A 20916-nucleotide genomic window follows, 5' to 3' on the forward strand; every position below is an offset into this window, starting at 1 on the left:
ACTGAAACCATTGCCTCTAAGATCAGGAACAAGACAAGGTTGCCCACTCTCACCACTATTATTCAAAATAGTTTTTAAAGTTTTAGCCACAGCAAAACTTCCAGAGAAGAAAAAGAAATAAAAGGAATCCAAATCAGAAAAGAAGAAGTAAAGCTGTCACTGTTTGCAGATGACACGATACTATATATAGAGAATCCTAAAGATGCTACCAGAAAACTACTAGAGCTAATCAATGAATTTGGTAAAGTAGCAGGATACAAAATTAATGCACAGAAATCTCTTGCACTCCTATACACTAATGATGAAAAATCTGAAAGAGAAATTAAGGAAACATTCCCATTTACCACCACAACTAAAAGAATAAAATACCTAGGTATAAACCTACCTAAGGAGACAAAACACCTGTATGCAGAAAACTAGAAGACACTGATGAAAGAAATTAAAGATGATACAAATAGATGGAGAGATATACCATGTTCTTGGACTGGAAGAATCAACACTGTGAAAATGACTATACTACCCAAAGCAATCTACAGATTCAATGCAATCCCTATCAAACTACCAATGGCATTTTTCACCAAACTAGAACATAAAATTTCACAATTCGTATGGAAACACAAAATACCCCAAATAGCCATAGCAATCTTGAGAAAGAAAAACGGAGCTGGAGGAATCAGGCTGCCTGACTTCAGACTATACTACAAAGCTACAGTAATCAAGACAGCATGGTACTGGCACAAAAACGGAAATATAGATCAATGGAACAGAAAAGAAAGTCCAGAGATAAACCCACGCACATATGGTCACCTTATCTTTGATAAAGGAGGCAAGAATATACAAGGGAGAAAAGACAGCCTCTTCAATGAGTGATGCTGGGAAAACTGGACAGCTACATGTAAAAGAATGAAATTAGAACACTCCCTAACACCATGCACAAAAATAAGCTCAAAATGGATCAAAGACCTAAATGTAAGGCAAGACACTTAGAGGGAAACTCTTAGAGGAAAACATAGGAAGAACACTCTTTGACATAAATCACAGCAAGATGCCTTTTAACCCACCTCCTAGAAAAATGGAAATATAAACAAAAATGAACAAATGGGACCTAGTGAAACTTAAAATCTTTGGCACAGCAAAGGAAACCATAAACAAGACAAAAAGAGAACCCTCAGAATGGGAGAAAATATTTGCAAACTAAGAAACTGACAAAGGATTAATATCCAAAATATACAAGCAGCTCATGCAGCTTACTATCAAAAAACAAACAACCCAAATTAAAAATGGGCAGAAGACCTAAATAGACATTTCTCCAAAGAAGATATACAGATTGCCAACAAACACATGAAAGAATGCTCAGCATCAGGAGTCATTAGAGAAATGCAAATCAAAACTACAATGAGTTATTACCTCACACCAGTGAGAATGGCCATTGTCAAAAAATCTACAAATAATAAATTCTGGAGAGGGTGTGGAGAAAAGGGAATCTTCTTGCACTGTTGCTGGGAATATAAATTGATACAGCCACTATGGAAAACAGTATGGAGGTTCCTTAAAAAATCTAAAAATAGAACTACCCTATGACCCAGCAATCCCACTACTGGGCATATACCCTGAGAAAACTATAGTTCAAAAAGAATCATGTACCACAGTTTTCACTGAAGCACTGTTTACAATAGCTAGGACATGGAAGCAACCTAAGTGTCCATCGACAGGTGAATGGATAAAGAAGATGTGGCACATAGGTACAGTGGACTATTACTCAGCCATAAAAAGAAATGAAATTGAGTTATTTGTAGTGAGGTGGAAGGACCAAGAGTCTGTCATACAGAGTGAAGTAAGTGAGAAAAAGAAAAACAAATACGGTATGCTAACACATATATATGGAGTGTAAAAAAAAAAAAAGATTCTTATCAACCTAAGGGCAGGACAGGAATAAAGATGCAGATGTAGAGAATGGACTTGAGGACATGGGGACGGGGAAGGGTAGGATGGGACGAAGTGAGAGACTTGCATTTACATATATACACTACCAAATGTAAAATAGATAGCTAGTGGGAAGCAGCCGCATAGCATAGGGAGATCAGCTCTGTGCTTTGTGACCACCTAGAGGGGTGGGATAGTGAGGGTGGGAGGGAGACGTAAGAGGGAGGGTATATGGGGATATATGTATACGTATAGCTGATTCAGTTTCTTATATAGCAGAAACTAACACAATGTTGTAAAGCAATTACATTCCAATAAAGATGTAAAAAAAAAAGGAAAAGCATTCCAACTACACCTTCTGTTGTCTGATGAAGTACTGGAGTCAGAAGATCCTGATATTCTTTTACTTGCTTGGGATTGCCTCTAAAAACACCTAAAATGTAAAATATAAAATCCAATAGCATTTGAGCTCAATAAGCACAGCAGAAATTTTACCTTAGAAAAAAATTTACCCAATTGTAATTATTCTGGTATTTTTCTATGTAAATAATAAACATAAAATGGAAAAAGGTTATGCAAATAAATGCATATGATAGTTTTCCAGGAAATTGATTTGAGAAATGTTAGCAATTAGAATTGAAAACTGACTTTTAATTGAAATTTCTCTATGCTTAAGTATAAATAATACAGACATTCACAATGTCACAAATTACAGTATTCATAAAAATTCTTCTTTGTAAATATGAAAATATATTTGTATCATTTTAAAAATACTTCAAAGTATTTTTAAAATTCTTTAAATGATGTAACATTAACTCAGAAAGCAGAAAAGTAGCATATAAAAATGCAGAGTAGTTAACATCAATAAGTGCAGTCTATTTTGCTAGCTGAAAGGAGTCATATTTTATTTCTTTTCTTCTTTAAACTAGTTATATCCTACAGTTTAAATTTCAGGAGAAAAGTTCACTCACCATCAATCATCATGTAAAGGAAAAATATAGGAAATTCACATTCAATGCCATCAAATAGCTAAAACAGAAAATAAAATATATAAAAAGTTCACCAACAATAATTTAGAACTGTATATTAATTAGAACACTTACATCATTAGAATATACGTACATAAAAATTTATTTATTGTAATAACAAAAGTGGACTGATTTTTTTTTTTTTTTGCGGTACGCGGGCCTCTCACTGTTGTGGCCTCTCCCGTTGCGGAGCACAGGCTCCGGACGCGCAGGCCCAGCAGCCATGGCTCATGGGCCTAGCCGCTCCGCGGCATGTGGGATCCTCCCGGACCGCGGCACGAACCCGTGTCCCCTGCATCGGCAGGCGGACTCTCAACCACTGCGCCACCAGGGAAGCCCTCATCATTCTTATTATTCAAAAGCTCATTCATTTAATCCATCACAGAGTAGTCATTCATTCAATAAATATTTCCTAAGTATTTAGTAATGCCTGGCATCAGCTAGACAGAGGGCTATGAAGACAAAAAGATAGAGAACCTGCTGTAGTGGGGAGACAGGCATGTAAACAAACAATTGCAGTATGTTACAAAATATCTATACATTGTATATATATCAAGAACCAAGGGCATGAAGCATCTGAGCCTGCCCAGGGCGTCAGGAAAGGGTTTATAGGAAAGGAGATGCTTCAATTAATGCTTGATGGATTTCTCTGGAGAGATAAGCTAAGGGAACTCCATACAGAGAAGACAACAGTACAAACTAGAAATGTGTTAATGAACAAAGTACGTTAAAGAAACTCACAGCAATTCAGTATTCCTGGAACAAGCAAGGAAGAAGCAGTGAAAGCTGAAGTCTAACAGGTGGGTCAGGACAGCCAGATCAGGGAGGGCCTGAGAAGTCAGGCTGAGAGACAAAAACTTTGATCTGAAAGTGACAGGGTACCACTGAAGAGGATCAAATTTACTTGCTAGATGAACAGCTGGCAGTACTGAAGAGGGTTTTAGGATAAGAAATAAGGAGACCAACTGGAAGGCTGCTGGGAACAATCCAAAGAGAAAGGATGTTAACCTAAATCAATGTTTCTCAACTTCAGCACTATTGACATTTTGGGCCAAATAGTTCTTTGTTGTGGGGGTTGTCCTGTGCACTGTGGGACAGTTAGTAGCATCCCTGGATTCTACCTTCCAGATGCCAGTAGCACCCACCAAGGTGTAACAACAAAAAATTTCTTCAAATATTGTCAAATGTCCCCTGGCGAGCAAAATCATTCCCAGCTGTGGATCACTCGCCTAAACGAAGAAGTTAGTAGAGATGAAGGGACAGTTTTTAAGATTTAAAGGTAGTTAAATTTGCCAGACTTGGTGAGTGACAAAGAAGGCTGAGTGAGAGGGAAGAGCCTAGGATGAATCTCAGGTTTGGGGCTTGGACAGAAGGGTGGAAGGTGATCATAGGCAGACTGCAGCGCATTCTAGTGAGGATGTCCAAAAGGCAGCTGGATACGTGGTAGGGCACTCAGGGGTGGAAGTATGAGTTAGGGATAGAGATGTGGGATTAACAGTGATTGCTAGAGCTATGACTGCATGAATAGCATGAAAAGAGAATAGGACTGAAGATGGATTCCAGGAGACAAGCAAAGGATAAAGGGAGGCAGAAGAGGAGGAACCTGCAAAGGAGACTAAGAAAGATAGTGAGAGAACTAAGCAGAGACTTAGGAAGAGAATGAAGTCACAGAAAATGGAGGAGAACCTCCTGAGAGAGGACTTATTAAGACACTCAAATGCCAATGAGAGGTCCAGTGAAATAAAGTTAGAAAGGCATCCACAATGATCCAGTGACATAAACTGACTGAAGCCAACACAGCTACTGGGAAGTGTTGGGGACAGGAGCCAGATTATAAGGTAAAGGAGTAAGTAGGAGGCAAACAAGGAGCCACAACTAGAACACACCATGCTCTTCAGAAGTGTGACAACAAAGAGAGAGGCAATGGGAGGCAGATAGGGAGGGGTTTGGGGTTTTTTTAAAATAATTTTCAACCTATCCCATTAAAGCAAAGTCTTCAGCAATGTGGATGGATGCTTACTTTTTTGGGGGGTGTTACAGTTTTCTGGGCAGCTTAGAAACAGCTAGAATAAACCTAGATATAGGATATGTATGTATATTTGAAATATAAAATCTTTAAAACCAAATATTTAGAGGAGTATATTTCAGAGGGAAGTGTCTAAGTGAAACAGAAAAAAGAACATTTGCTTAAAGATTGAAAATTCAATCACAAATAGATACTTTCTATTATATTAGACAAATGGTATATAGTAGGCAGGCAAAATACTGAAAGTTCAATAGAAAAATTACTCACCCAATGACTCAACATGGCCCGATGTGAGCAAATAGGCCTCAACAGCTAACACTTACCGAGTGCTTACTATGCGCCAAGCACCGTTCTAAGCACTTTTATATATATTAACTGATTTAATTCTCAAAAAAACCTCACTAATAGTAGGTACTAACTTTATTTTATCAATGAAGAATATTAAACACAGAGAGCTTAATTAACTTGCCCAAGGTCTCACAGCTAATAAGTGGCAGAGCCAGAATTCAAACCCAAGAAGTCTGCCTCCTGAATCAGTACTTTTGAACATTCTATTATGCTATCTGACATGGGATATTTTTTGATACCTTAATTTCAGCTGGTCTGTAGTAGCGTCTTTTAGGATCTTCCAATGATGTTCTATACCCATCTCTCAAGAAACGCTTAAATCCATATTTTCCTTTTAATTTTCTAACCACTTTATCAAGTGTCTGGCTAAACAGAACTTCATCATCCAAGGCAAATGCAGGATAACTGATGCAGGGGAGCAGGGCAGCATCTGTGTTCTGGGGGCAATAAGAAAAAGAAGGGAAAGTAAGTGTCTGTCATCATATGATCAACACAGCCCAAAGAGAATCACAGAGATGCAAAGCCACTAAGGTTATTTAACTGACAGTGAGACTGCTGTGCTCCAAGGGACAGACAGATGTTTACATGGCATGGTTTAGTGAACCTTACAAAGGAGATAAAACTTCATTCAATGATAAGGAGTATTTTCAAGGTTCAACACTGGACTCAAACTTTAGTACGTTATTTCAGTCATTGTGTAAAAATTTAACACCACTAATTAGTCATTACAACTAGTCTGTCATAACAATTTGTTTATAATAGTGAAAACCAGAAAACAACCTAAAGGTCCAACAATTAGCTGAGTAAATCAGCAGCCATTAAAATTTATATTATAGAAATGTTTACTAATATGGAAACATGTCCATTCAAAGAAACAGGTTATCAAGCATTATGAACAATATTCCTCCAGTTTTATAAAATAAAAATATTATATGTGTACATAAAAATACATGGAAACATACAAACCCAAATGATGTCACCCTAAGATTATAACTGAATGGTGGAATAATGAGTGGATATATTTTTATTATTTGCTTATTTGTGGATTCTGTTTGTCTTTTATCATAATCTTGTATTACTTCTATAAAATAGTTATTTTAAAATAATTAAATTGTTCCATTTTGGGTGTTTTCTAAGAATAGAGCCACAAATAACCCCTCAAAAAATCTGCAATCAGGTATTACATAGTCATTTAAGAGATTATCAGACAAAAGAAAAGGGTGAATCAAATGAGAGAAAAGAAATAAGGAAAGCAGTTTTATTCAAAAGATATTTAAATTATAAAAAATATTCTTCTACATTTCTAATACAGTAAGTCCCCTACATATGAACGAATTCTGTTCTGTGAGCACGTTTGTAAGTCCAATTTGTTTGTAAGTCCAACAAAGTTAGCCTAGGTGCCTAACTAACACAATCCGCTATATAGTACTGTACTGTAATAGGTTGATAATACTTTTCACACAAATAATACATAAAAAACAAACGAACATGAAAAATAAAGAAAACATTTTTAATCTTACAGTACAGTACCTTGAAAAGTACAATAGTACAGTACAACAGCTGGCATACAGGGGCTGGCATCGAGTGAACAAGAAGAGTTACTGACTAGAGGAGGGAGAGGAGGTGGGAGATGGTAGAGCTAACGGATCCTCAGCAATAGGAGACAGAGGGCAAGCTGCAATTGCACTCACAGGTTCTGGTTCTTTGCTGGATTAAATTCTATCTACCCTCTTGAAAAAACGGTCCAGTGATATCTGGGTAGTAGCTCTTTTTTTCTTGTCATAGATGACACGGTAGCAAGGGACTGCATTCTGAAAGACTGCTGCAACCTTCGTGAACCATTCTACATTCGGGTCCTGTGCCTCAAAAACTAACAGTGCCTCCTCAAACAAAGAAAATCCCCTTGCCATTTCCTGTGTCGTGAATCTCTTCGGTTCTTCAGTTACTTCTTCTTCCTCTTGTCACTCCACTCTCTCAATTATTTTCACGTTTGTTGCCATCATTATCGCTTGGCACTTTTTAGCAGTACCAACTACATCACTGCTGCTTTTAAGCTTGCTTCCAGACATCCTGGGCTTGAAATAAAGACACTGTACTACTGTACTCTATACAGTACTGTACAGTAAAGCACACAGAAGCACAACCACTTGTTGAGGATGCACGCACGTGACAATGTACGCCAGACACGTGAACTAAATTATGTGATTGGACCTGGGAATGCACATTCACATCTTTGAAAGTTCGCAACTTGAAGGTTCGTGTGTAGGGTACTTACTGTATATAATATTCCATGACCAAAAAAAATTAATTTTGGCATAATGTTGCTACTCCCCCAAAGAGAAAAACATATATCTAGTTCTGTACTGCTCTATGAAAACTCAAAGGACAAAGCAGCTTTCTCCACAGCTCTGTTCACTTCCTAAACATTGACCTCCCCAGGCCAGAGGAGTAAGCGGCAACATTCTCTCTTATCTCTTCTGCCAACTTTTAACACTTTAGAGTACTTTCTTGGAAAAAGAAACAAAACTATGTAACAATCATAAACAACAGTTCATATTAATTTATTATAAAAATATCTCACATGAGATCTTGATTCTCTGGGTAACAGTGAGCACAAAGTTTGCCGGTTGCGATTGTGGGCATCGAGATCCACAAATATAACTGACCAAGAACAGCCCTGGAATGAGAGAGAAAGAAAAATTTCCTAGATTAACATAAAAGAACTTGTAGAACATTGGGCAATTTGACTGAAAGAAATTTCACATTATAAATCAATGTTACCTCAATTTACAAAAATAATAAAATTTTAAAAAAAGACAAGCAAAAAAATTTCACAAAAATATTAACATTGGTTGCATTTGAGAGTGGCATTACGGAAGATTTTAATTTTTTAAATGTTTTCAGTATTTCTCAAATTTCTTGCAATAAACATATTAATTTTATAATCATAAAAAATAAATGTTATTTTTCCATTTTTCCGATTTCTCCTTAGTTTTCTTAAAAATCAAAATATATAGATTACAAGATAACTAATAACGGATATTTTAATAAAAGTAAAAAATCATTTAGCTAATACTTCTGACAAAGAAATAAGAACTAATTTGGATTCACAAAATCTGAATTGTACAGTCCTAATAAAGAATGATCAAACTAAATGAATTTAGATATCTAGAATTACAGATATAAAAACTACTTGATCAAAATATGAAGACAGGAGAATCTCAAATAATAGTAATGTACATAATACTTGCTAATATTCATTATGTGTCAGGCACTGTGTTTTATGCTTCACATGGATTATCTCATTTAATCCCCTTATGTAGATATTATTATACCCATTTTACAGAAAACGATGCTAAATCTTAGTATAACAGAGGCAAGGGTTCAAAATCAAATCTGACACAGAAGACCACACCTTGAACACTATATTATGCAATTTCCCACACTAAAAATTATCTTTCAAGTAAGAACCAAAAAGTTGAATAAAAAAAGTGTTAACAAAAAATGATAATTGGTCTGCTAACCAAGTTAAAAAAATTTATCAATACTATTTAGCCATTAGTGCTTTCCATTTTCAATAGCATAGTTTTTAAATAAACATGGTTTTGTTCTTTTATTGGGGAGATAGATATTTTGAAAACACAAAGAATGAAATTGGAATACGACTGCTTCCATTACAAGAGAATACTCAGAAAAATACATGGGGAAAGGAAGAACACCATCACAAATTTTATGTTGCTTCATTACCTTCTAAATCTCATACCAATTCTCACCAACTTCAAAGATGCATTTGCCCTGAAGATAAAATACATTGACTGAAACTCAAAATCTAGTAGTACTAGGCCCTAGATCCAAGCATCATACTCACTCTGTATATTTTTCCTGTTAACCCATGTTCATACATGAATATTAGCTCATAAAATAGAACTTCTCATTCATAATATTATTTCTTAAATTTCTTTTAACTCTGACAATAAGTGAACAAGGAATGAGTGAGGCTGTCTCTTAACCAGATCAATTCTAAACAGTCTTTCTATTATTTGAAAGTCCCTACTTCTCATCTGTACTCACAAAATTGAACCCAACAAACTTTCACGCAGTAGCTGCCAATGTCAGAGTAATGTGCCCTCTGCTTTGAGTAAAACAAGACAGAACATGACCTCTCCTCTCAAGGAGCTGACCCAGGTGATATACAGTCCTAAATCAGATAAATATTAAACAAAACAAAAAGACTGCACGTGGCAATATATGACTATGTACCAGGTGAGTGGTTTAGATGAAAGAATAATAATAAGCCTCTAAAGTTAACAGGAGGAAAACAAAATAGGCACCTTGCGGTACTTCATGGAGAAGGTGAGGACCAGAAATAGGATCTGAATTTTGGGGGAAGGGGGAGCAAGTAGAGTGGTTGGAACAAGACAGCAAAGAAATGAATGTGTATATGATGTTGGGAGCCAATGAATACAGAAAATAACAGGACTTATAATTTACCCCTTAGGCTGAAAATTAATAAAGTTAATTACATGTCAAATCAGTCTGCCTTGAATTTAATTTTTTAAAAGATACAACAATCTAAGTAGGATAATTTATAAATAATGAAATGAAATGGCAAATTTGGTAATTCTTGCCATTATTTGCTTCATATAAACAGCTAACTTCTATTTTCTAGACACAAATAAAGATTCACCAAAGTATTTGTTGAAGTCTCCTCCTCTGCCAGCCTCTAAGAAATAGGCACAAAAGGAAAAATTAATCTCATAATGCTATCATATTTTAACACTAAGATCAAAAGCTAATAAACTATATTGTCTGACTGTCATCTTAAAAAATATACCATGCTTTAGGTATATGGCCCGGACTTACAGAAGAATAAAATTCACCCAAGGCCATGGGCAGCTGTTCCTATTCAGAAGCAAATTTTTTAAAACGTCATCAAGGAGACCTCCATATGGAATTAATTATCACCTACTTTAAATTATCAGACACGTTAATTTTAGGCCTGCAAATTTCAAAGGAAGCTAGACATGTCTGCATCGCTTTGAACACTGCGTATAATATGAGAAATCTTTCTAGTCATCACCTTTTAGATTCTGGCCTCAGCTCATTTGTTAGTATCTTGATTTCTCCAATTAAAGGCAGGAATATGGAAAGATGTTTTATATGTATATGTCACTCCAGAGTATCTTATTAACTTTGGATATTTTATTTTCATCTTTCATTTCCTGAAATTATCATAACTCTGCCATAATATTCTGACTCCAACTAAAGAGCACAGATAAGACTGACAGTTCAGACTTTACTCCCAAACTGAGTTTCTGTAATTGTTTTCTAGTATACACATTACAAGATGATTCAACCTGACTTGAGTTCCAATGAAGGGGAAGAGCTGCACTGAACCATCTACCCAGGCCTCCATGACCATAACAAACACTTTTGAGATGGTATCTATGGCCAAGGGTAACATCTATGACTCAGATAGGCTGGCACCTGGGACCTGGGACCCTTAGCTGCAGTGCTTGCACCTGGACAAATGTCTCCTCGAGCAACAAAATACAAAGAAACTACAAAGGACTAAAAATAACTGTGCATGCGCAGCTGGGCAAATTATGGACAAGATACAAAGAGACCAAAAACCCAACAGCCACTTCTGAAGAGCCGGAAGCAAAAGCAAGGTACTGCGCATGCCCCCTGCACACGACACCACCTAAGGGGTGGGCAAACCACCTAAGGCACCTCTCCGGCCTGACCCCTGGATGCACCCCTACCCTCACCCCATATGAAGAACCAGTTCGCCCCCCACCCAGCAAGCAAGCGAGTGAGCAAGGGAACCTGTTACTTGTTCTCTGTCCCTCCTGGTGCAGCAGGGGCCCCAACAAAACCTTGCCTGAATTTCTTGTCTGGCCTCTGATCAATTCCTATTGATTAAGGAGGCCAAGAACCCTGGTAGGTAACATGACCTTAAGACGATCTCTTTAGTCTCAATTCAAAGTGAAATGATTTGAAGGATTGCCAAGGCCTTTCTTTTCCTCTTTAGACTTTTCTCTGAACCTGAGCTAATGGGCTTACTACCCTCATCTAGCATCAAAGAATAAAACAAGATGAAACGGATCAGTATATCTATTGTGTCAATACTATACATGACCTTTTCTGTTCTTCTGGAAACAAAAAAACAGCACCATGATCAGGACACTTTCTTACCTGGTCCAGCATTAGGCTGTCCTATAGCTCTGTGAGCAAGCCTAGAGACATATTCTGCAGAAACGATACTTGCTGGTGGGAATTACCCCTCTACGCCACGGCTGTAGTGACGGTGGCCTGTAAATAGCCAACTTTTACTTACTGACCCAACAGCAGCTTCCAGTAGCCCTCACTAGAGGAATTCCTACTCACATATTGTTAAAGGGGTTTCAAACTACAGAGAGAGATGAACCTGAGTGTTAATTCTCAGGGTTTTAGAAGAATAGAGCTGAGACTCAGACCCAGGAATCACAAAACTGTTGCTGATGTCTGTGACATGTGCTAACTATAAATTATGATTTATTTAAGTATTATCAAATATTTTTATATCACTATATATATTTATAAATCACTACATATATTGTCGAGTATTGCCATACACACACACACAGACACACACACACACACAGATATATATATATATATACACACACACAGAGAAAATATTTGAAACCATTATGAAATAAGTGATTCTCATATAAAGGATTATATGAGTATGTTTCTAAGTGCTCCAAATTAGCCTTTATTATAAATTTATTTAAAAAATTAAGCCACTTGATCAAATTTTCTTCTTAGATATCTTCTCCCAAACAAAAATATGTTTTGAAAATAGTTTCGGGGTGAAGATTTAAATGATGAGTCCTTTTTCTTTAATAATAAGGCAAGTCTAACAATTTAAAAAAATAAGAAAGAAAGTGCAGGAACACATAATAACCAAAGCTAAAGGCTTATTCCACCCAACAATTTCCCATAAAAATAAAAATTAACTTTTGTCTTATACACCAAAGCACAAAAAGGGCAAAAGTTCAACAAGTGGAAACCTCTTTCAGAAAGATCAATAATTAAGAAGAAAATGGTGTGGTCAAAAGGTACAAACTTCCAGTAAGTCCCAGGGATGTAATGTATAGCATACCTTTGAAAAGTTGTTAAGAGAGTAGGTCTTAAGAAAAAAAGTTGTAACTATGTGTGGTAGTAGTTGTTAACTAGACTTACTGTGGTGATCTCTTCATAATATATACAAATATCAAATCATTATGTTGTATACCTAAAACTAATACAATGTTGTTTCTTTTAAGTAAAAATAACAAAAACATGCCTATAAATTTTAACTTTAATATGCATGGACCACTCAAACAAAGACAAATTTTTAACTTGTGATACTCACTGAAAAGAATTATATACAATGTTTCTTTTTTAAAACAAAACAGATCAATTCACCCATTTCTCCTACCTCCCACATCCTGCCTCAGGCAACCACCAATCTCTTCCCTGTATCTGAGGTTTTGATTTTTTTTAAAGATTCCACATATAAGAAAGATCGTACAGTATTTGTCTTTCTCTGTCTTACTTCACTTAGCATATTTCACTTAGCACCTAGCATAATGCCCTTAAGGTCCATCTGTGTTGTCACAAACGTCACTCCTTTTTATGACTGAATAATATTCTATTGTATGTATGCACACACCACAATTTCTTTATCCATTCCTCCATTAATGGATACTTAGGTTGTTTCCATATTATGGCTATTATAAATAATGCAGCAATGAATCTGTATATTTTTTTCAGTATTATGGACATTTCAACAACATTAATTCTTCCAACTCATGAGCATGAAACATTTTTCCATTTATTTGTGTCTTCAGTTTCTCTCATCAATTTCTTTTAGTTTTTAGTGTGCAGGTCTTTCACCTCTTTGATTAAATTTATTCCTAGGTATCTTGTTCTTTTTGATGCAATTGTAAATGGGATTGTATTCTTAATTTCTCTTTGATAGCTCATTATTAGTGTATAGAAATGCAACAGATTTTTGTGTATTGATTTGTATCCTGCAACTTTACTGAATTTGCTTATTAGTTCTTTAACAGTTTTCTGATGGAGTCTTTAGGGTTTTCTATATATAATATGCATATTCATGCCATATGCAAATCATGACAATTTTACTTCTTCCTTTCTAATTTTGGATGCCTTTTGTTTCTTTTTCTTACCTAATTTATCTGGCTAAGACTTCCTATCTGGCTAAGACTGGCTAATACTATGTTGAATAAAAGTGGCAAGAGTGGGCATTATATTAGTGAAACTAATATAATGTTATATGTCAATGACATCTCAATAAAAAATTAAACTAAATTAAATTTAATTTAAAAAAGAAGAAAATGGCTTAAGAGTTTTCAAAGATAATACATAGCTTTTACCACTAAAGGTAGAAAGCATTTAAGATCCAAGATTTCCTGTACTAATATCTTATATTCCAGATTCATTACCAAGTGGCTTTGGTTTAATTCCTGGTTCTGCCTCTCTGTTATGTGACCTATGAGAATCCACCTCAACTCTATTCATTTTGAGAGAAGGGCCCTTCCAGCCCGAAAGATCTATGACTCTCTGAGTTGCCACCAATCCCGGATGTACTTTTTTTTGAAGCTCTAAATTAATTAAGTTAAAGATACATGATCAGGTCTTCCAAAACACTGTATCAATAGTCTTCAGAAATAATTGAGAATACTCATTAGACCTGAAATCCCTCAAGTCTTGAGGATGCTTCTTTAGGTCTTCACTTGAAAAAAAAAACCTTTCTTTATCTCAGTTCTTTTTCCCGCCACTGACTTTTTTTTTCTTTTTTTTTGGCTGCATTGGGTCTTCATTGCTGCGCTCAGGCTTTCTCTAGTTGCGGTGAGTGGGGGCTACTGTTTGTTGCGGTGCACGGGCTTCTCATTGTGGTGGCTTCTCTTGTTGTGGAGCACAGGCTCTAGTGTGCTGGCTTCAGTAGTTGTGGCTCGCGAGCTCTAGAGCGCAGGCTCAGCAGTTGTGGCGTTTGGGCTTAGGTGCTCCGCGGCATGTGGGATCTTCCCGGACCTGGGCTCGAACCCGTGTCCCCTGCATTGGCAGGCGGATTCTTAACCACTGTGCCACCAGGGAAGTCCCTGGCCACTGACTTTTAATTAGACCACAGATCTTTTAAGTACATGGAGTGATATTATAAAATGATTAAACACTAAAAACATCACATGCACTTTTAAATGTGCTATTGTTTAGCAAGTACATTTTTTTTTTTTTTTTTTTTTTTTTTTAGCAAGTACATTTTTAAGTTAACTGCTGTAGAGGTGGGAATTTTAACATTTTCAAAGTCAGGTTTCTGTAATTCTCCACATCAGAAACAAAGATAAAAGGGAATTTGTAAAACTAGGATACTCTGATATTACCAAAAAAAATTGGAAGATGGAGAGGCCCTACTTGCAAATGTGACATCTGTGTGGCTAAAGGAATAAGACCTTATTTGTCTATATTTCTACCTGAAATAATCAAGAAACAGTCAAGTCAGCAAACATTTGGTGCACAGCTCTGCTGGAAACAGACATGAACTAAACAAGGTCAAATGTTAACTCTGCTGAGAGCAGTTGTTCTCATCCTTGGCTGCACATTAGAATTCCCAGGCAGTTTAGAAAAATCTCAACACCACAGCCTCCCTCTAGACAATTAAGTCAGAATCTCTAGGGGTAGAGCCCAGGCATCAGTACTGTTTTTTAAATTCCTCAAATCTAACGTGCAGCCAAGATTGAGAATTTATGGCTGGGGAACAATACCAGCAGTATATTTACAACTCAGAATCAGAATGCATAGTAAAGCAATTCAGTACTTTTAGAATTATGGCTAACAAATCTACAGAAGCTTCCTGGGAAAAGTAGGCTGAAGGCAGAGCCCTGAAATATAGGTAGTTAAGAAAGGTACCATATATGTTTGTGGGTATATATGTAGGTAGAGAGGATGCATACTAGATATGTAAACAGTATACACTAAGACTCAGGTACCTCAAAGGAGATGGCATGATTGCAAAAAAAAAAGAGCTGACCACTACTTTATAATAGCTGACCTAGACATGCAATTCCATTCATCTCACTACTTGGTTACCATGGAAGGCAGAAGAGCAAGACCTGCATCTTGCCACACTGCTGTTGTAACACTACTAGTTTAGTCTGTGACTCTTCTCAGTCTCCTTGATATACCCCTGAGAAGTTTTGGAGTCCAATGGCTTTATTACCCTTCCTTAGTATTACCAGCACTTCACTAGTAATAACATGAGGTATCACTTATTGAGGGTTTAATCTTTGCCAAGCACTATGCTAAGTTTTTTATTTGCATGACTACCTTCTGAGTTAGGTCCTAGTGTCAATATCTCTATTCGTTTAAATGAGGAAGCTGAGACTTAGGTAAATACCTAGCCAAAGTCACAAATTCACTGGTAGGAGTACAGAGTATGCAGTGATTCTACCTCGTGACACTGAATACAATGGCATTCTTTTATGGCAGATTACACTCCCACTCACACACTCCTTTCTTCCTTCCTTATCTAATATATATATACATATATTCTCTAAATATTTATATACTCATACACACACATATTCATACATACACACATATTTAAATGAATGTATTGAGAGTGAGGCAGGGGGGAAAAGGAAATGAAAAGTATTGAAGGATACATGTAGGATTTCCATGAGTATGTTGACTCTTCAGAGAGACAGAAATGTTGATACAAGCCAAGGGATCAGAGCCAGAGACACCAAGAATCTCCAGGAGAAGCATATTAATTCTCATGATTTTCAACAAGTTCATATACCCCCAAACCCCCATGAGATCTGATTCCTCAATTTCTCCAGCCAGAGGTCTTGAGAGAAAAAGAGTGTGGGAAGTGGGTGATTTAGAGTCTCCTCTTGGGCACCCAGAATGAGGTGCTACTCCCCTCTTCCCAATCCTTTCACGTCTGTGGTCATTCTTAATCCTTCATTTCCTGGATTTAACCAGAATCCTTCCTCCAGAGGAAGTTGAAGTGAGAAGAGAGTTTACGTATGTAGGGAGAGGAAGAGAGGCAGTTGTGTCACCATGCTCCAACATGAAGCTTTCCTAAATGCAAGACTTGAGGTACATGGTATCAATATTATAATTGCCATAACAAAATCCATATCACATTTTACATGTCTGCATAAGTTCCTAAAATGTATCTTCACTGACTTAATTAGCATTTTAATAGCTTAAGGTTAATTATAGTATTAGTTGAACACCTCCTTTGCCGCCTCATCTTTGGAATCTTTACAAAAATTGCTAAGAAAATTAGTTTACTTCTTGATCCAGAGAGGTAACCTCTATTGCTGCATATTATTCCTTCCATTGACGACTCAATCCATGGTCACCTGATTAGGGGCAGAAATTGGTCAAAGATCTTTTAAAAATTTAAGGCAACCCTAAGGGTTTCCCTTTTATCCCAAAGAAAATGAGATTTAGACATATGATTACAACCAGTTGAGGGTTAAGCTAGGATCACGATTTCCAATTCTTTGGCTTCACATGTTAAGCAAGTTCCCCTTTGCATGACATATACATGGATATACATTAAATTGAAACCAACGAGGGAACTGACATGGAAAATATATGGTATATAATGCCAGGAGTATTTTAAAATGTGAAAGCTGAACAAAAGACTAGAGGAAATCCTTCTCAAACTCTTCCAAAATATAGCAGAGGAAGGAACACTCCCAAACTCATTCTACGAGGCCACCATCACCCTGATACCAAAACCAGACAAAGATGTCACAAAGAAAGGAAACTACAGGCCAATATCACTGATGAACACAGATGCAAAAATCCTCAACAAAATATTAGCATCAGAATCCAACAGCACACTAAAAGGATCATACACCATGATCAAGTGGGGTTTATTCCAGGAATGCAAGGATTCTTCAATATATGCAAATCAATCAATGTGATACACGATATTAACAAACAGAAGGATAAAAACCATATTATCAGCTCAATAGATGCAGAAAAAGCTTTTGACAAAATTCAACACCCATTTTCGAGAAAAACCCTCCAGAAAGTAGGCATAGAGAGAACTAACCTCGACATAATAAAAGCTATATATGACAAACACACAGCCAACATCACTCTCAATGGTGAAAAATTGAAACCATATCCACTAAGATCAGGAACAAGACAAGGTTGCCCACTCTCACCATTATTATTCCATATAGTTTTGGAAGTTTTAGCCACAGCAATCAGAGAAGAAAAAGAAATAAAAGGAATCCAAATTGGAAAACAAGAAGTAAAGCTGTCACTCTTTGCAGATGACATGATACTATACATACAGAATCCTAAAGATGCTACCAGAAAATTACTAGAGCTAATCAATGAGTTTGGTAAAGTAGCAGGATACAAAATTAATGCACAGAAATCTCTGGCATTCCTATACACTAATAATGAAATATCTAAAAGTGAAATTAAGGAAACACTCCCATTTACCACTGCAACAAAAAGAATAAAATACCTAGGAATAAACCTACCTAAAGAGACAAAAGACCTGTATGCAGAAAACTATAAGACACTGATGAAAGAAATTAAAGATGATAAAAAACAGATGGAGAGATATACCATGTTCTTGCATTGGAAGAATCAACATTGTGAAAATGACTATACTACCCAAAGCAATCTACAGATTCAATGCAATCCCTATCAAACTACCAATGGCATTTTTCACAGAACTAGAACATAAAATTTCACAATTTGTATGGAAACACAAAAGACCCCAAATAGTCAAAGCAATCTTGAGAAAGAAAAATGGAGCAGGAGGAATCAGGCTCCCTGACTTCAGACTATACTACAAAGCTACAGTAAGCAAGACAGCATGGTACTGGCACAAAAATGGAAATATAGATCAATGGAACAGGACAGAAAGCCCAGAGATAAACCCACGCACATATGGCCACCTTATCTTTGATAAAGGAGGCAAGAATATACAAGGGAGAAAAGACAGCCTCTTCAATAAGTGGTGCTGGGAAAACTGGACAGCTATACGTAAAAGAATGCAATTAGAACACTCCCTAACACCATACACAAAAATAAGCTCAAAATGGATTAAAGACCTAAATGTAAGGCCAAGCACTATAAAATTTAGAGGAAAACATAGGCAGAACACTCTATGACATAAATCACAGCAAGATCCCTTTTGACCCACCTCCTAGAGAAACGCACATAAAAAACAATAAACAAATGGGACCTAATGAAACTTAAAAGCTTTTGCACAGCAAAGGAAACCATAAACAAGACGAAAAGACAACCCTCAGCATGGGAGAAAATATTTGCAAATGAAGCAACTAACAAAGGATTAATCTACAAAATTTACAAGCAGCTCATGCAGCTTAATATCAAAAAAACAAACAACTCAATCCAAAAATGGGCAGAAGACCTAAATCGACATTTCTCCAAAGAAGATATACAACTTGCCAACAAACACATGAAAGAATGCTCAGCATCAGTAGTCATTAGAGAAATGTAAATCAAAACTACAATGAGGTATCATGTGACACCAGAGTGACGTAAGTCAGAAAGAGGAAAACAAATACCATACGTTAGCACATATATATGGAATCTAAAAAGAAAAAGACTAGAGGGAAAAGTTACGAAGAAAGAAAATGAGAATTCTTAATGAAGAGGGTTTTTTAAATTAAGCAATCTTCTTTTAGTTAGAAACCTAAAATTTAAGCAGTAAACCATATTCAAAGGAAAGGTTGTTCAACCATGGGCTGCTGTATAAATTACAGACATTCTCTGATCATAATGAATGACTTGGTTAATAAATGGCCAAATTAATTAAACATGCAATTCAAAAAAATAATCAAAGTCTGTTGTTGCTATTGCTGTTTTTTTACCTGGTTGCCAAAGAGGTTGAATCCATTAATTGCTTCTAGAGCTGCTTTTGCTAAGCCAACAGAGCTGCAAGAGAAAAGGAAACACTTTATAACTCTGATGCATCTGGCTACAAAATAAGAACCATTATCTGGTGAATATTCATAGGCAAGTTTCTTTATTAACACTTATAACATCTTCCCTAAGAAGAATGATGTCTAAGAAACTTTAGTCTGACATTTCACTATTTTAGTTTTCCTTTCTTATAGTTAGTGACCTTCAGGGAAAAATATTTCTAAGTTCACTTTGATCTAGACAAATGGTCATACTATTGATGGGAGTAGTCTTAACTCCAGTATCATTTATATTCACTAACTCAAGGAAAAAAAAAAAGATTAAGTTTAGAGGAAGGTGTACTATGATGACATGTGCACAGCAACACCAGGGTGGGCATCATTAGCTCTGATCAACTAACAGAGCTTTTCTGATGTCAATTCTGAGCCCTAGAAAAGATTTTGCATGCCATACACTTTCCACAGAGTGTAGTTTAATATACCCATTCAAATACTCTTTGCTTAGGGTCCAATAAAATAGGCATTATTTTATGCTCACAGAGCAAATGATCATCATACTTCTCATTTTTTGCTATATTCTTCTCTTTGAAATAAAATGTGTACCCCTTTGGCCTCTCAAATGCCTCATACAATAGTGCTGGAAAATGGGAAGACCCAAATTTCATTAAAAATATATGACACTGTCATCTGATAAATATCAACCTTTAAATATTTTAGATCTAATATCTAGTTTATTTTAGTTATTGCAATTTTTTGGTTTTTTCTCAAAGAAACTGCATATTCCATTAATCATTTTAAATTAATGACCTGTCATCATTTCTCTAAAGCAGTGATTATCAAAGTGTGGTTCCCAGAGCAGCAGCATTACCTGGAAACTTGCCAGTTCTCACTGCTCTCTGGGACTGGGGTGTTAACAAGCCCTCCATGTGCTTGAATGGACTTTAAATTTGAGAACCACTGTTCTAAGCTATTTATGTCATCACGATCTATATTTTCTATGGGTTGTTTTACATGAAATGTTAAACAAGTAAGCATTAATTTTACTATAGGATAGTAAATAGGTGGGAAACACTTTAAAATACGTGAATGGGAAGGAATATACCAATTATTTTATAACTTTAAATGAAACAGAACCTTTAAAAATTGTGAATCACTATGTTGTACACCTGCAACTTATATAATGTTGTACATCAACTATACTTCAATTTTAAAAAAGGATAATTAATGTATGGAGATAGTGATCAGGTGGAAGATAAAGAGAGGAAAACAAAAACTTATAATTCAATGTCCTAATTGGCATACCTGAGAAACTTTTGACACATTAACTCTCAGATGCCTATTTTAAGTTTTAAAATACCTTGGAATTGATAAAGCAATGCAGTTTATAGGAATAAAGTGAAATCCAGGACCTCAAAGATGAGCTAAGAGAAGGAACAGATTTTTTTGTTTTTATTACAAAAGTGAAAGCACAAAGGTGAGTGACTCATACTATAAGATTTTACTCATAGCCAATATGATCACAGATATAGAAAATCCTAAAGAATCTACAAAAATGTGCTACTGGAGCTATTAAGGACATCTGGCAAGGCCCCAGGAGACAAGATCA

At 36.1% G+C, this 20916-nt stretch overlaps 1 protein-coding gene across 4 annotated transcripts in view; it reads right to left on the bottom strand.

Moving 5' to 3' along the window:
* The window catches only part of PHKB (phosphorylase kinase regulatory subunit beta), a 200475-nt gene that overhangs the window by 101560 nt on the left and 77999 nt on the right, over positions 1-20916 (bottom strand). For all 4 annotated transcript variants that reach the window (XM_029200886.1, XM_029200909.1, XM_029200902.1 and 1 more), the window contains 5 exons: positions 19260-19323; positions 7907-8002; positions 5565-5762; positions 2895-2952; positions 2279-2356 (listed from right to left, as the gene is read on the bottom strand). In XM_029200886.1, the coding sequence (XP_029056719.1) occupies positions 2279-2356; positions 2895-2952; positions 5565-5762; positions 7907-8002; positions 19260-19323 (494 nt within the window). The remainder of the gene's footprint in view (positions 1-2278; positions 2357-2894; positions 2953-5564; positions 5763-7906; positions 8003-19259; positions 19324-20916) is intronic.

This window comes from Monodon monoceros, unplaced genomic scaffold, assembly GCF_005190385.1.
Source record: "Monodon monoceros isolate NGI ecotype Baffin Bay Population unplaced genomic scaffold, NGI_Narwhal_1 Super_Scaffold_10, whole genome shotgun sequence".
Taxonomy (NCBI): domain Eukaryota; kingdom Metazoa; phylum Chordata; class Mammalia; order Artiodactyla; family Monodontidae; genus Monodon; species Monodon monoceros.